General features: G+C 48.5%; 1 protein-coding gene across 1 annotated transcript; it reads right to left on the bottom strand.

Annotated features, from left to right (window-relative positions):
• Nucleotides 1-8,109: 8,109 nt before the first annotated feature.
• Nucleotides 8,110-10,443, bottom strand: LOC123168285 ((DL)-glycerol-3-phosphatase 2). Its single transcript, XM_044586156.1, has 6 exons — nt 10,209-10,443; nt 9,846-10,070; nt 9,011-9,071; nt 8,729-8,876; nt 8,542-8,618; nt 8,110-8,445 (listed from the first exon to the last, which is right to left on the bottom strand). The coding sequence occupies exons 1-6, from the start codon at nt 10,306-10,308 to the stop codon at nt 8,319-8,321; spliced, it is 738 nt and encodes a 245-aa protein (XP_044442091.1). The 5' UTR covers nt 10,309-10,443; the 3' UTR covers nt 8,110-8,318.
• Nucleotides 10,444-14,070: the final 3,627 nt, after the last annotated feature.

The following is a 14,070-nucleotide window of genomic DNA, read 5'->3' as shown; positions in this document are numbered from 1 at the left end:
CCGCCTCCTACTGCGCGTCATGCGGAGTGCCGCCGCGACCACTGCCAACGTGGCCTTCGGAGCCCTGGCGGCAGCCTTGCCGCAACTGGCGTTGGCGGAACAGTCGCTAAGTGACCACTCCTCGCCGATCTTGGCAAGCTCGCCATCAAGGTGACGGCGGCACCTGGCGGCCATCTCCGCGGTGGTCACAAAGCGGTCAAACGCCCATGCGGCGACGAGGTCTGGGTCATTGCGGACCCAGCCCGGCGCCATGTAACTCTTGACAAACTCGAAGCTGCGACCGACATTGCGCCGGCCGTACCTCGCCTGTTGCCGAGCTGCGCGCTCCTCCGCGGAGACGACGACACTGGAGCCCGAGTCACCGCTGTAATAGCCGCCTTCGAGGTAGTGGAGGAGGCGGCCCCACGCCTTCTTGACCGCGAGTGACAACTCCTCCTTGACACCTAGGCAGTGGCGGCGCTGCGGCGACGATGGTGCGTATCAGCACGGCGGGGACGTCGGCTCCTCCTTGACCCGACGTCCGATCTGGATGTCGCTGTGGTGCGGAGGTGAGGATGGCTCCTCTTTCATGCGACATCCGATGTGGATGCCGTGGTGGTGCAGCGTCGTGCTAGGCTCCTCCTTCACAGTCCGGAGCGGGGCGCCGGCTCCTGCTTCACATGGTGGTGCAGCGGGGATGGCGGCTCCTCCTTGACGCACACCGGCGATGGTGGCGCCGAGCACATGAAATAGAGCGACTGCTCCGTCATTATTTCCATCTAACGGATGAAATCTTCGTCCGTCAGAGCGGCCTCGTTAAGGAGTCAGGGCGGCTGCTGCGGTGGCACCTGGTCCTCCTCGTCACCGGAGGAGGTGACGATCTCCTCCTTAGCGAAGGAGCCGACCGCCATGGACGCAGACGGGCCCGGAGAGCGTGGGCGGCGGCGCCAAGAACCGTCGGAAGAGGAGCTTCCACCTACTCCGCCTGCCGGCGCGGAGCACCAGGACTTTGGCATCGCCTCGTGGTCGCAGAGAAGGAAGAGATCGGAGAAAAGGAGATGCGGATGTGCATCGCTAGAGCATGACTTATATAGCCGTGGCTAGGCCAGACATATGGCCGATCAGCTCACTTCAATGCAACGCAACGGCCGGAGTTGGTTCCTTGGGATGTTGCGCTCGCATTGAAGCGGCGGCTGCGGAGAACCTTGATACGTCTCCGTCGTACCTACTTTTCCCAACGCGTTTACTCTTGTTTTAGACTCTAATTTGCATGATTTGCGCCACCCCCCTCTGGCGCGTGGAGCGCCCTGGTGGGTAGTGGGGCCCACGAGGCTCTGTTGACCCTAACCTCGATACTATAAATTCCTATTTCCCGAGAAAAAATAGGGGAGAAAGTTACATCGCGTTTTACGATACGGAGCCGCCGCCACCTCCCGTTCTTCATCGGGAGGCCAGGTCTGGAGTATGTTCTGGGCTCCGGAGAGGGGGATTCGCCGCCATCGTCATCAGCAACCGTCCTCCATCACCAATTTCATGATGCTCACCGCCGGGAGTGAGTAATCTCTTTATAGGCTTGCTGGACGGTGATGAGTTGGATGAGATAGAAGTTCTCGGATTTGAATGAAACTAACTCGGACTGACGTTGTTTTCAGCAGAACTACCATAGTGTTGTTTTTGTGCAGAAATAAAAGTTCTCAGATTTGGACGAAACTTTTTGGAGAATTATTTCCCAATAAATAAAAAATACTGGAACCAAGACACACTGGAGGGGGGTAGGCTGGCTGCCCACTAGGCACCAGGGCACGCCACCCCCCCCCCCCCTCTAGCGTGTGGCGCGCCCTGGTGGGTAGTGGGGACCACGAGGCTCTACTGACCCTAATCTGGATACTATAAATTCCTATTTCCCGAGAAAAAATAGGGGAGAAAGTTACGTCGCGTTTTACGATATGGAGCCGCTGCTGCCAACTCCCGTTCTTCATCGGGAGGCCAGATCTAGAGTCCGTTCTGGGCTCCGGAGAGGGGGATTCGCCTCCATCGTCATCAGCAACTGTCCTCCATCATCAATTTCATGATGCTCACCACCGGGAGTGAGTAATCTCTTCGTAGGCTTGCTGGACGGTGATGGGTTGGATGACATTCATCATGTAATCGAGTTAGTTTTGTTAGGGATTGATCCCTAGTATCCACAATGTTCTGAGATTAATGTTTCTATGACTTTGATGTGCTTTGCTTGTCACTAGGGCCCGCGTGCCATGATTTCAGATTTGAACCGTTTATATTTTCACCAATATATTTGTGTTCTGGATCCTGCCATGCAAGTTATATGCACCTATTACGTGTTACGATCCGCATATACCCCAAGGTGACAATAATTGGATTCTTTCTGGTGATGATCGTAGTTTGAGGTGTTCATGTATTCACTCACTACTAGGGAAAACCTTATACACGGAATTTTAGCAGCAGCGCCGGTCAGGAAGAGGCGCTACTGCTAATTAGCAGTAGCGCGGGCCAAAAACAGGCGCTACTGCTACCAACTTAGCAGTGGCGCGACTTGGTGGAACCACGCTGCTACTAAAATTGACTGACCATTCCCGCCACCCTAGGTTTAGCAGCAACGCGCTCTAGCTAACCGCGCTACTGATAAAGTAATAGTAGTAGCGCACTTTTTTGGGTGACGCTACTGCTAATTTTGAAACTGGCCACATGGCAGGCCCCTCTTAGCAGTAGCACGTGTGCCAGAAGCGCGCTGCTGCTATCTTATTAGCAGCAGCGCGGTTTACGACCAGCGCTACTGCTAAGCCGCAGCATATACCACATTTTCCCTCCCCCTCCCCATCCTCTCTTCCCCACTTTCCCCTACCTCCCACCTCCTCTCTCCCTCACTTTGCTTCTTCCTCACTACTTCTCCCCCCATTAACTCTCCTTCTTCTACCTACCTTTCTCTCTCTTTATTACTCCTAGCTAACTACACCACCTCCATTAATGCATCTCCTTTCTCTTTTTCCTTCCCCCTCCACTAGTTGAAGTTGTCTCCGCCCAAACTAGCTAGCTAGGTAGATGTAGCATTTAGTGAAGTGACCTATGTACCCCTAACTAGATCTAGCCTTGTCAAGAAGAGCTTTGTCCACTTTTGATCTCCCTACTACATCATCATCTCCACCCTGTGCTCGATCTCAAGATAGGTGATTAAAAATTTATGTTTTTGCAAGAATGGAAATATGTGTATGTGTGTGCGATATGACATAATCGGGCGATATGATGGAAATTGTGTGTGTGGCATGAGTTGACGCCGAATTGTGCTTGTGAGTTGCCTATGTTTTGCCGAAATGTCGATTTATTTCTGTTTCGGCGAATTCCGGGCAAACTCTATATGTCCTAATTTTAGGGAAGGTCATGCCAAATTGTTGTATGACTTTGATGCACACATGCATTTTTATAATCAATTTGATTATTATTACCGTGCAGGCGTTCATGATGGTCAGTGGAACGATGGTGGACAGGTGGTTGCGGTCGGCGGTGCAGGACATGAAAGAAAATAACCTGACAGAGGTTTTATGTCCGTGTCGAAGATGCAAAGGAATAGTTTGGCTCGACCCCTATGACGATGGTCGTGTCGAAGCGCACCTGCTCATGACTGGTTTCATGGATGGCTATACTCGGTGGATAATTGATGATGAGGATGATGATGTTGAGGACGTCGACGGGGCAGGCAATGACGACAAGGGGCAAGACGAAGAGATGATCGATAATGGCGGCGGGGAAGAGGCCGGACATGGCAGCGGAGAAGGGGCCGGACATGGCGGCGGAGAAGGGGCCAGACAAGGCGGGGGGGGGGGGACGTGGACTCCACGCCGCAGAGTTCGTCGGTACCAAGCTCAATCGTGCGGGACCCTCATGTTCAAGCACTGCTTTGCAAGGAGACGAGTACTAAGAGAGTTGCTTCTAGAGAGGAGGCCAAACTGCAGCAACGGGTGGTAGACTCGAACACTCCATTGTATCATGGTTGCAATCCTGAGGTGACCCGCTTGAGTTTCACGCTCGAACTCCTGAAGACGAAGGCTAAAAACAAATGGACCGACACTAGCCTCGATGAGCATCTCAAGTACTTAAAGGATGTTCTTCCCATAGGGAATCTTTGTCCTACTAGTGTGGATGAGGCCAAGAAGATCGTGTGCCCTCTTGATCTGCCGCACGTTAGGTACCATGCATGCATCAACGATTGCATAATTTATTGAAAGGAGCACGCGGAAAAAACAAGCTGTTCGGTGTGCAATGCTTCTCGATACAAGAAAGTCGGGAAGAAATCTCCCCAGAAAGTTGTATGGTACTTACCGATCACTCCCCGTCTCCAGCGGTATTGTGTAGATCCCAAGGAAGCAAAGCTCATGCGCTGGCACGCGGAGAGGACAAAGCCAGACGATGGAGATGATATGAAGCTAAGACACGTCAAGGATGGAAGCCAGTGGAGAGCGTTGAATGGCGAATATCGGTATTTCGAATGTGATGCAAGGAACATCGTGCTCGACGCGTGTACCGATGGCATGAATCCGTTTGGCAACCAGAACACCAACCATAGCACATGGCCCGTGTTTGCGTATGGATGTACAACCCCCCCCCCCCCCTTGTTGTGCATGAAGTCGAAGTACATTCATATGAGCATGCTGATTCAAGGACCGAAACAACCGGGAAATGATATTAATCTGTATCTGGGGCTACTTCAAGAGGAGTTAGACACGTTATGGAAAACACCGGCCAAGACATGGGACGCCAGCAAAGGCGAGTATTTCTATATGAGAGCCGCGCTGATCATGACGGTGCACGACTATCTCGGTTACGGATATGTCGCAGGCCAGGTGTGCCATGGATATTGCGGATGCACGCGGTGCATGGATGATATGACGTATCAGCAGCTAACATCAAGGAAAGATGGTGGGTCTGGGAAAATCGTGTACATGGGGCATCGAAGATGGCTCGAGAAGGACGACCCGTGGAGAAACCGTGGAGATCTATTCAATGGTGACGTTGAGCATCGAGGACCTCCACGTAAGCGGAGCGGCGCCAAAATCGATGAGTTGTTGAAAAACTGGGAACAATGCCCCATTCAGAGAACTATTCTATTTTACATTACAAAACAATTGTGTTTCATGGACAAGCATGGATGCAATCTGGCATTCAGTAGGTGCGACAACATTTTTACTTTGTCAAATTTCTCAAGAATTTTAGTTACTCGCTTTAATTAACATGGATGCATGGGGATTATGTATTCATGAAAATAGTAAGTTCCCCATAGCCTTTCGAAGGGAAATATGCTAGAATACATCTTTCTTAGTTTAGGCTTTATAAATGGCACTATCCCCCCACCACCCTATTTATCCTCTAACATACATCTATAAAGTGCAAGATCAGATAATAAAGTTGTACTCTTAGATAATCAAGCTAACCTAGGTAATAAGCATTGGTAGTCCAATAGGATTGAGTGTTGACATATACAAAACCTATTGTACTACCAGTGGATAAAATACTCTTTATTATCAATTGTTTTCTTAAAATTGTCCATGCTAATTTAGCATTGTATTCTACTCTCTTCGTTCCAAAATAAGTGTCTCAACTTTAGTACAAAGTTGTAATAACGTTAAGACACTTATTTTGGCACACATGGAGTATTTTACTACAAAACCCTCAATGTCAGCTAAGAGTCCCGCAGCAACGCGCAGGGTATCATCTAGTTATACATGTAACATGGCAAGAAAATTCGGTCATCTTACATTTTATATGTTTGTTTTCTATGTGAAAGGCCAATTGTGTAGCATCATCGTGGCATCATGTGTAGTAATACAGAGTCAGACACTCAATATCTTGGCAATGCAGATGGATGATTTACTTATAAAGGCTTCATACTTCAATACACCCGAAAAGACTGTAAAGGTTCCTATGTTTGTAAGTTCATGAGCTTTCACTAACGATGGTGTTGTTCAGTTTAATGAGCTAAGTCAAAGGTGCTATCATGATTCATTATTCATGTCGCAACGCTCATTGTTTACACCCGAACGTACAAGCATTTGAAGCCTAAAGCAGGTACGACATTTGTAAGATTCGAGGCTCTGGAGTTCTGTAAGTCACTTATTGGTGGAGTACATATACATCCAACTGATGTTCATACAGTGGGGTGCAGAAGAGTAAAGAGTGGGAAGATTACCAAGGAGTGGATGGAAAAAATGACATAATAGTGAAGGTAAAGGCCGCACGCTCATGAAAGACGTGCAACCAAATAGTGCTTCATGATAGTCGCAATTGTCCTATTGTAAAACTCAAGCAAAACGGAGTGTAATTGCGCAAGAGCATGCAACTAAACGATGATTTGTGATACTAAAATCTGTCCATGCAAATAATGATTTTATCTATCGTATAATATACACTTGTACTGAAGTGTGTAATGGATGAGAATTTGTGATGTCGACTTATTTTTGTCTTGATCTGGCAAGTGATGCTTGTCCAACTTTGTTACAGACTACCAACTATGGTTGTTGTGTAAGCTTGTGTACAATACTAGTGTATTAGGAATAATTAGTTGTCTACTTTAACAACAACGACTGGTTCAGGATGGCAAGTTTTTTTTTTCTCAGATCTCTGGAACAGAAGAAGGACATAATGTAGTTTTTCAATGTATTTTTTTCTTGAAAGGGAGGATAACCCCGGCTTCTGCATCAGGTGATACACATTTTTTTTTAGAAAAGGAGGATGACTCCCGACCTTTGTATCTGGGCGATGCATACGGCCACTTTATTAATTATTCTCACAAGACCTTACAAAGTAATACCACAGTAAGACTAAAGCCGCCGTCTAAGCAACAAACTGTCGCTACACCTATCCAGTTGATGAAGGGGCGCAGATAGCCTGGGCCTAATACCAAACAGACATCACAGCCAAACCTAACATCTAAGACCTGAGGACCCATCCAGGACGCCTGCCGGGCATGGGTCTCGCCGGTCCGGCGTGCTCTCAGAGGCCGCCGCCGCCAACTGCCACCGCTCCATCTTCAGAACTGTACTGATGCATCAACCTTGCTCGGTCTAGCTATCGTCGACGCCACCACGGCGCCCAACGGCACCCCCTCCCTGCGCGCAAACAGCTGTGCACGTCGCGGTCGCCACTGATACACCTCAGCACCATGCTGCCAAGTACCACCAGCCGACACAGCTTGAAGTCTTTGGAAGATCTGTCGTGCGTAGCACCTGTCGACCAGGCATGACAAAGCGTAGCATCTGTCGGTCAGGCATGACTTAACATCTCCACCGAAGCTCCGTGCAAGACGAAGCCGCTCCACCTCCTGCCTCTGACTTCCAGCGCTGCTCCACAAACGATGCTCCCAAGAGAGAAACGACACCGCAGTGCCGCCATCGTCCGATCTGGAACACCAGATCCTAGGGTTTCCCCCAGAGCAGCACGAGTGGGTTGACAGTAGTTACACGACGATGCCTCCATCAAGGTAACGACGTAGAACGCCGCAATCGCCTGCCAACGGCTCGGTTTTCACCGGCAACCATGTCTCCCCAACTCGCAGCCGGCCGGGACTGGATGATGGATCTCGAGATCCGATCACCAAGCCTCTGGCCGGCCATCTCTGACGAAGAAGATGACCACCACCGTTGGCCAGCGAGACGACGCGAGATGAAGTAAGGCGCTGCCAGCGTGCGTCCTGGCCAGCACCACCGGCGCTCGGCCCGTCCCGCACCACCCCTCATGCCGAGGGCAACGGCAAGCGCTGCCACGACGAGGACGCAGACCGGAAGCCCGGATCCGGCCCACCCGCGCGCCGCCACGTGGCCACCATCAAGCGCCGTTCAGGGGCCGCCCCGCCGCCGTGAGGGACGCCGCCCCACAGGCAGCAGGCGCCAGCCACCGGCGGAACACCGCCGCGCGCCACCGGCCGCCGCGAGATCTGCGCGAGAACGACGAGGACGCCCCGCCGCCACCTTCCCTGGGGACCACGCGGGCTTCGCCGGTGTCCCCTCCGGCGGCGGCGAAGCGGGGAAGGAGCGGGGAGGGGCGGCTGGCGGCGCGGTTAGGGTTTCCCCCATGCGCCAGAGGCGACGCGCGGGGGCCGAGCGGGGAATTTCAGGAGCCATCAGGTGATACACATGTAGCCAGTAGTGTCTATATCTTATTGTTACAGGACTGTAGGAACTCAGCCAAAGTGCTAAGCTTCGGTGTCCACCGTGCAAACAAGGAGAGCTACGAGAGTCATATTATCTCGTACATAGTACTATCTGTATAGCTAGGTAAACCACCTTGCAAAGTTTTGGTTACTCACTCGAACCTCATAGTCATCAAACTAATTTTCACTCCTCTTTAAAAGGTGGCAAGCCCCATTCGGTCGGTTCGAAATCCAACAGGGAACCGAGAACTTGGTTGGCTTCTTTGTGATATGAAACATCCAGCTTAGGATCTGGGACCATCACCACATGCCTGCAAATGAACAAATGATTTGAGTGTTTTTTTACCTCGATCGTAACCAAAAGGGACAGTTGATGTGCAGATCGATGTAACTGCAATGCCACTTACATTCCAGCATTCTTAGCTGCTGTTACACCTGACGGTGCATCTTCAAAGACCAAGCAGTTACCGGATTCCACATTGCCCTAAAAACAAATACAAGGCCATTTCATCAAGATCTGGAAAAAGAAGAAGTTTACACAGTGTTCTAAAGGACCTAGTAGCTACAAGCATTCTGAAATGATAATTCTAGTACCTCAAACCTCCTCATGGCAGCAAGGAAAATATCAGGAGATGGCTTCCCGGCCTTCACCTCTGGATCATCCCCCATGACAACATGATGCATCATGGCAAACATTTCCTGGTGGTTCTGCGTCTTCAGTTCAAAATGGCATTTATGGGATCTGACATACAAGCACCATAAAGAAAATAAAAATCCATTTTCATATGACTCTTAACTTATTACAAAAAACAATGAGCAATGAAGAAACGGGACAATACACAAAATAAAGGCCGAGTCATTAATTTGAGGGACTACCCTGTCGCAACACAGATAGGTATCTTGTTTGCGTGGAAATGATGAATCAAGCGTAGCGCCCCTGCAAGACAAACGATTCACTTATCCATCATAAGCAGTCTCCTTGCCACAAACTAAACAAGAAAAGACAACCACACGTTACATTTAATATAGCAGCGAGTAGGAAAATTACATTTATGAAACATTCAAATAGAGAGATTCCTTCGATATGTTCAATATAGGTGATTACAATTATATTCACTTGAACTTCCAGCACATTTTTCTTTAAATCCAGCCCAAAAAATAAACTTGAACCTTGGATTATGCTAGATGTTAACACTACCAGCCTTTGTTATGAAACAAAGGGGAACCCAAATTAACTCGCTTAAATTCCACTCAAACTTCCAACAAAGGTAATAATGCATTGCTTTAGTCCTGCCTTATAATTATAATACTCCCTCCGTCCTATAATATAAAAGTGTTTTTGACACACGTAAGAATGAGGCGGGCGTGCCATCAATGCAAAGTACTCCCTTTGATCTAAACGCTCTTATATTTCTTTACGTAGGAAGTAGCATATACTTTTTTTGGCAGCATATATATATACAAGTGTGTAGTGTGGTGAAAATCTTAAATTAAAACCATGTGTGCTCACGAAAAATGAGTTGCCAAAGCTATCCCTTAATACTTCCAGTTCCATATTTCGCTGTTCTGTGACGTTAAACAAGCAGCGCAGATAATTCATGGAAGCAACGGAGGCAATTACAGTTCATTTGCAAATAGCCAGATACACACCACGAGAGAATCATTAGAAGGGGAGAAACAAGCAAGCAAACTGCAGTCAAGGTGTTCTCACCGGGCATGACGGTGCAGGAGGGGAAGAGCTCCTGCAGCATGTTCTCGCGCTGCTCGAGGAACTGCTCCGGGGTGAGCAGGCCGGCGAGGCCGTACTCGTCGACAAAGATGCGCGCCGCCTCCGCGGCCTTCTTGCCCATCATCCTGGCCCTGACGGACCAGTCGAACACCTTGCCGTACCTCGCCAGGAACTTCTGCTGCACTTCCGTGTAGAACCCCTCCGTGTCTGCACCACTCACCATCAACATCAGCAGCTACCAAATCAAGAAGCTGTCGACAACCCAAGAAACCAGTGGCTGAGAGGCCAAGAAGCAGAATCAAGCGAGGAAATAAGGTGCGGGAAGGAGGAGCGGGGAGCAGATACCAAGGAGGAGGCCGTCCATGTCGAAGATGACGTGCGAGACGGTGGCCCTGGTAACCGGCGCCAGCGCCGCCTGCACCTCGCCGGCGTCCACCGTTGCCATTGACGCGCGCGCGAAGAGATCACAAATCTGGGGGATCTCGTAGTGGGAATCTCGAGCCACACTGGTTTGCTCCTGAGCTCGTCCAGCCGACCGTATGGTGGTATGGTGTTCCACGAGGAAGTATCATATTCTGGCTTTCAACTAAAATAAGCTGCCTCCCTTTCAAAAGCTGTGAAGAACACTTATAAATTGGTAGTCTCAAGGCTCAACACACCTACTCCCCTCTCCTCATAGGAGAATGACATTCAGCACGTTAAACACAACAAAATGTAAAGACCAAAGAAGAAACATGGGTTGGAGATATTAGCTAACATTATTCATAAGCACAAAATACACCCAGTTGGGCCAAGACCGGAGTCCTTGGGCACTGACATTACATGACCTTGATGAACTGTTCCTACTAACTACAATAGAGTACATAACATAAATACATAGTATATATGCCCCTAAAAAACATACTGTAGAATATACATAAAAACACATGACGTATGCAAAATCTTTGCTCGAAGCAGAAAGAATCCACCTTCAGCTAGCTGTTGTACACTCTAATCATCCGTACATGGCACAGCGTGGCCTAGAAGGCCGGACAAACCTTCCTGATGATCCAGAGAATAATGCCCCATATGAGCTCATTTTCTCTGGCCTTCACATGATGCTCATGGCTCCTCGCACTGATGTTTCTTCTCTGAAGCTGGCTCCTGAGAGCAATGGCCTCCACTGCCTCGTACACCATTATTTCTCTCCCGGGATGCTGCCGCAGATGCTAGCTAGTTGGACACAGAGTGAAGAAGAGACTGGTTGGTTGTTGCTGGGAAGACTTGAGGATCCATCGATCTCCTGAGTATTTGTAATCGTAGAGCTCGGCGCCGCGGGCAGGCAGGAAGGAAGAAGGATCTCGCTGGCTTGGCAGCCAAGGTAGTACAGGTACAGTAAGCAGTAAGCAGGACGTGTCTCCATGTCGGAGACTCTGACTGAGTGATGGGTCAAGCAGTCAAACTACGTGACAACGTCTGAAATCATTTGATAATGTTTCGTTGCTGCCACGTGTGTTGTTCTATTTTCTTTATAAGATAGATTGACCACCCATTCCTTACTCAAGAGTTGACGTCTTTGGCACTGATGAAGGAAGCAACGGTTGCTTATTTTACTAGCGCGTGCATGGATAGAACAATTCACCTCGCAAGTAAAACAAAATTTTAGGACAACGCTAACGCTCACACGTGTGGTGGGAGCCAAACCCGCCCACGCGCCCTATAACACAGGGACTACGCCATGTCACCGCATGCATGCATGTGGAAATCTTTTTCGATTTCAGTTTATAAAATGTTTTATCTCTGAAATGAAAAATCCGATTGAAGATCCGTTTTTATCATTAAATCCCTCGCGACGAGATCTTCGAAACTAGATCTCATATCAATATATTTCGACGAAATTTTTTTAGGTTAAAAATTGCCATGTCTATTGCACATGAATTGCCATGATGTTTACACTGAAGTTGACATGATATATTTCAACTATTTTCTTCTACATTTAAAAGTAAATTTTGACATATTATAAAACAGAGAATTAAGAAACTAGACTTGCCATGCACCATTAAACAAAATTGCCATGATACATGCATTTAAAATTGCCATGGTTCATACAAAAAATATTTTTATGGTCAAAGTACTGGAATTGCCATCATAAAAAACTAAAATTGCCTTGCTCTACAAACTAAAATTGCCACATGGCAACTTTAGTTTAAGCACTATGGCAACTACAGTGTAAACATGATGACAACTTTTGGGTAAAAAAAAATTTCGTCGAAACATATCAACATGGGGTCTAGTTTTGAAGATCTCGTCGAGACGGATTTAATGGTGAGAATGGATTTTTAATTTGATTTTTTAATTAGGAAATAAAATATTTTTAAGCCAAAAACCAAAAAGATTTCTGCTGATGTCATCTATTCATACGTGGCAAAATGAGTGGTGATGGAGGCGTGTGGGCGTTAGTTTTTCCGAAACTTTATTGCACGCCCCCAAATCGCAGAAAACATCCTTAAAATTTGAAAGCAAATTGCACCATGCAGGGTTATATATATTCTTAAAAAAAGACATTGATAGCTCATTGAGCCTTTTGGGCGCCAAATTGGAGAAGGGTTCCCACATGTACGTGGCACGGTATAACGGCTTGAAGTGGATTGACTTTAGCATATTTGTTTTGTAAATAGTGCAAAATAGAAGGATTAAATTGTAAAACAACGGAGAGGATAACATTTCCTCTCTTCCATGCAATTCTACCAGGACGACCTCCGTTTCCCCCCACCGCTGTCCGTCGCCTAGCGACGCTCCAAGACTACGCAGCCAACACCGTGGAGCTGCCGCACCACCCCACCTACAGTAACGCCTACTTCGCCGCGGTCAACCACCTCTCAACCATCATATGACGTGACTTCTATCTCGAGAGCACCTGAACCGCATCCGCCTCCCATGTCCTCCCCGCCTAACCTCACGCTTCGCGTCATCCACGCCACTACCCCTGCTAGGCTCTCCACCACCCGTTTCCATGCGTGGCTCCGAATGAATTCCACCTTCCCTCCACCGTCGATCACCTCGATGCTACTCCTCCCCTCACCTGAGCGTATCTCTTCACACACATTTGAACCCATGCCTCTGACATCTGCACACTCGACTCCCTCTCTCCAGCAACATGTTCAGCGGTTATCTCGTCCTATGGCCACTCCCGCCTCGCCGAGCAGTCCTCGAGGTCTTCAATCCGATTCCCCACTTCGGTGCACCCAAACCACTGAGGTCTACAACGACCTCGACGTGCTTTGTGCCAATGGCAACTTTACTGGCGGCCCGCGAGTGCCACCGCTGGGCTCCCACTTGTTGAAGATGGAATCATCGACGCTAGGTAGGGACCTGATTGGTTTATTTGTTTTGATTTGAGGGGTAGTCCAGCAAAAGAAAACAGGGCCTACTTGTAATTGTTTTGCCATGACAGTGCTTGCATGTGGGACCGCCCTGTCAGTTTTCATATTAGATAGGCTAAGCGAGCGATCACATCGTTTGCATAAAAACTAGCCATGCATGTTATGCGGTTTAAAATTGAGTTTCCGAGGTTGTTTCTAGATTTGAACCTGCAATGCGGTGTTTTTTTTGGCTTTTTACTCAACACCTCGCCATACGAAGCTCGCAAGGAACTTCTCTTGCACCTCAAACCAAACAGACTCTTGTTCATATAAGAAAAAAAAATCTCTCATGTTCCCAACCCTAGCCGCCGCCAAAAGTCTCCTCCACACCACCACTAGGCCCCCTCCTATTCCCTGCCAAGTGGCGTCGTCGGCGACAAGGGGAGTGGGTCGGGGACCCATCTGTTTCATTTTTCTTCTATTTAGGTTTTGTTCCCCTAGCAGAATTGACGAGGTCGTGGCGGCAATGGCGTGTTGAAATAAGGTCTTTCTGGCATGTTCCTATCTAACGACGTCTCATCCAGGGCCGACAAAGGGCCTGCAAGATTTTGTGTTGCCAGATTTGTTGGCTCTCTTCAGATCATTGCAGTTGGTATGTCTATCAAGGAGAGCAATTGGCTAGCTATTGATGTGGTGACTTTGACATCTTCTTCCGTGTTGTGCTGCAACATGGTCTGATTTTTCTTTCTCTCTGGATCGATGGTGATGGACTGCAAGCCTGTGTTGTGTGGTGTGGTGCTCCAACTGATATTTCCTCAAGGATTTATATATCTCGTTTCAATAGGCGAGTGACTATTGTGGTCTTT

Source organism: Triticum aestivum, chromosome 7D (assembly GCF_018294505.1).
Source record: "Triticum aestivum cultivar Chinese Spring chromosome 7D, IWGSC CS RefSeq v2.1, whole genome shotgun sequence".
NCBI lineage: Eukaryota > Viridiplantae > Streptophyta > Magnoliopsida > Poales > Poaceae > Triticum > Triticum aestivum.
The sequence above is the reverse complement of the archived record's forward strand: the minus strand, read 5'-3'. Positions and strand labels throughout refer to the sequence as shown.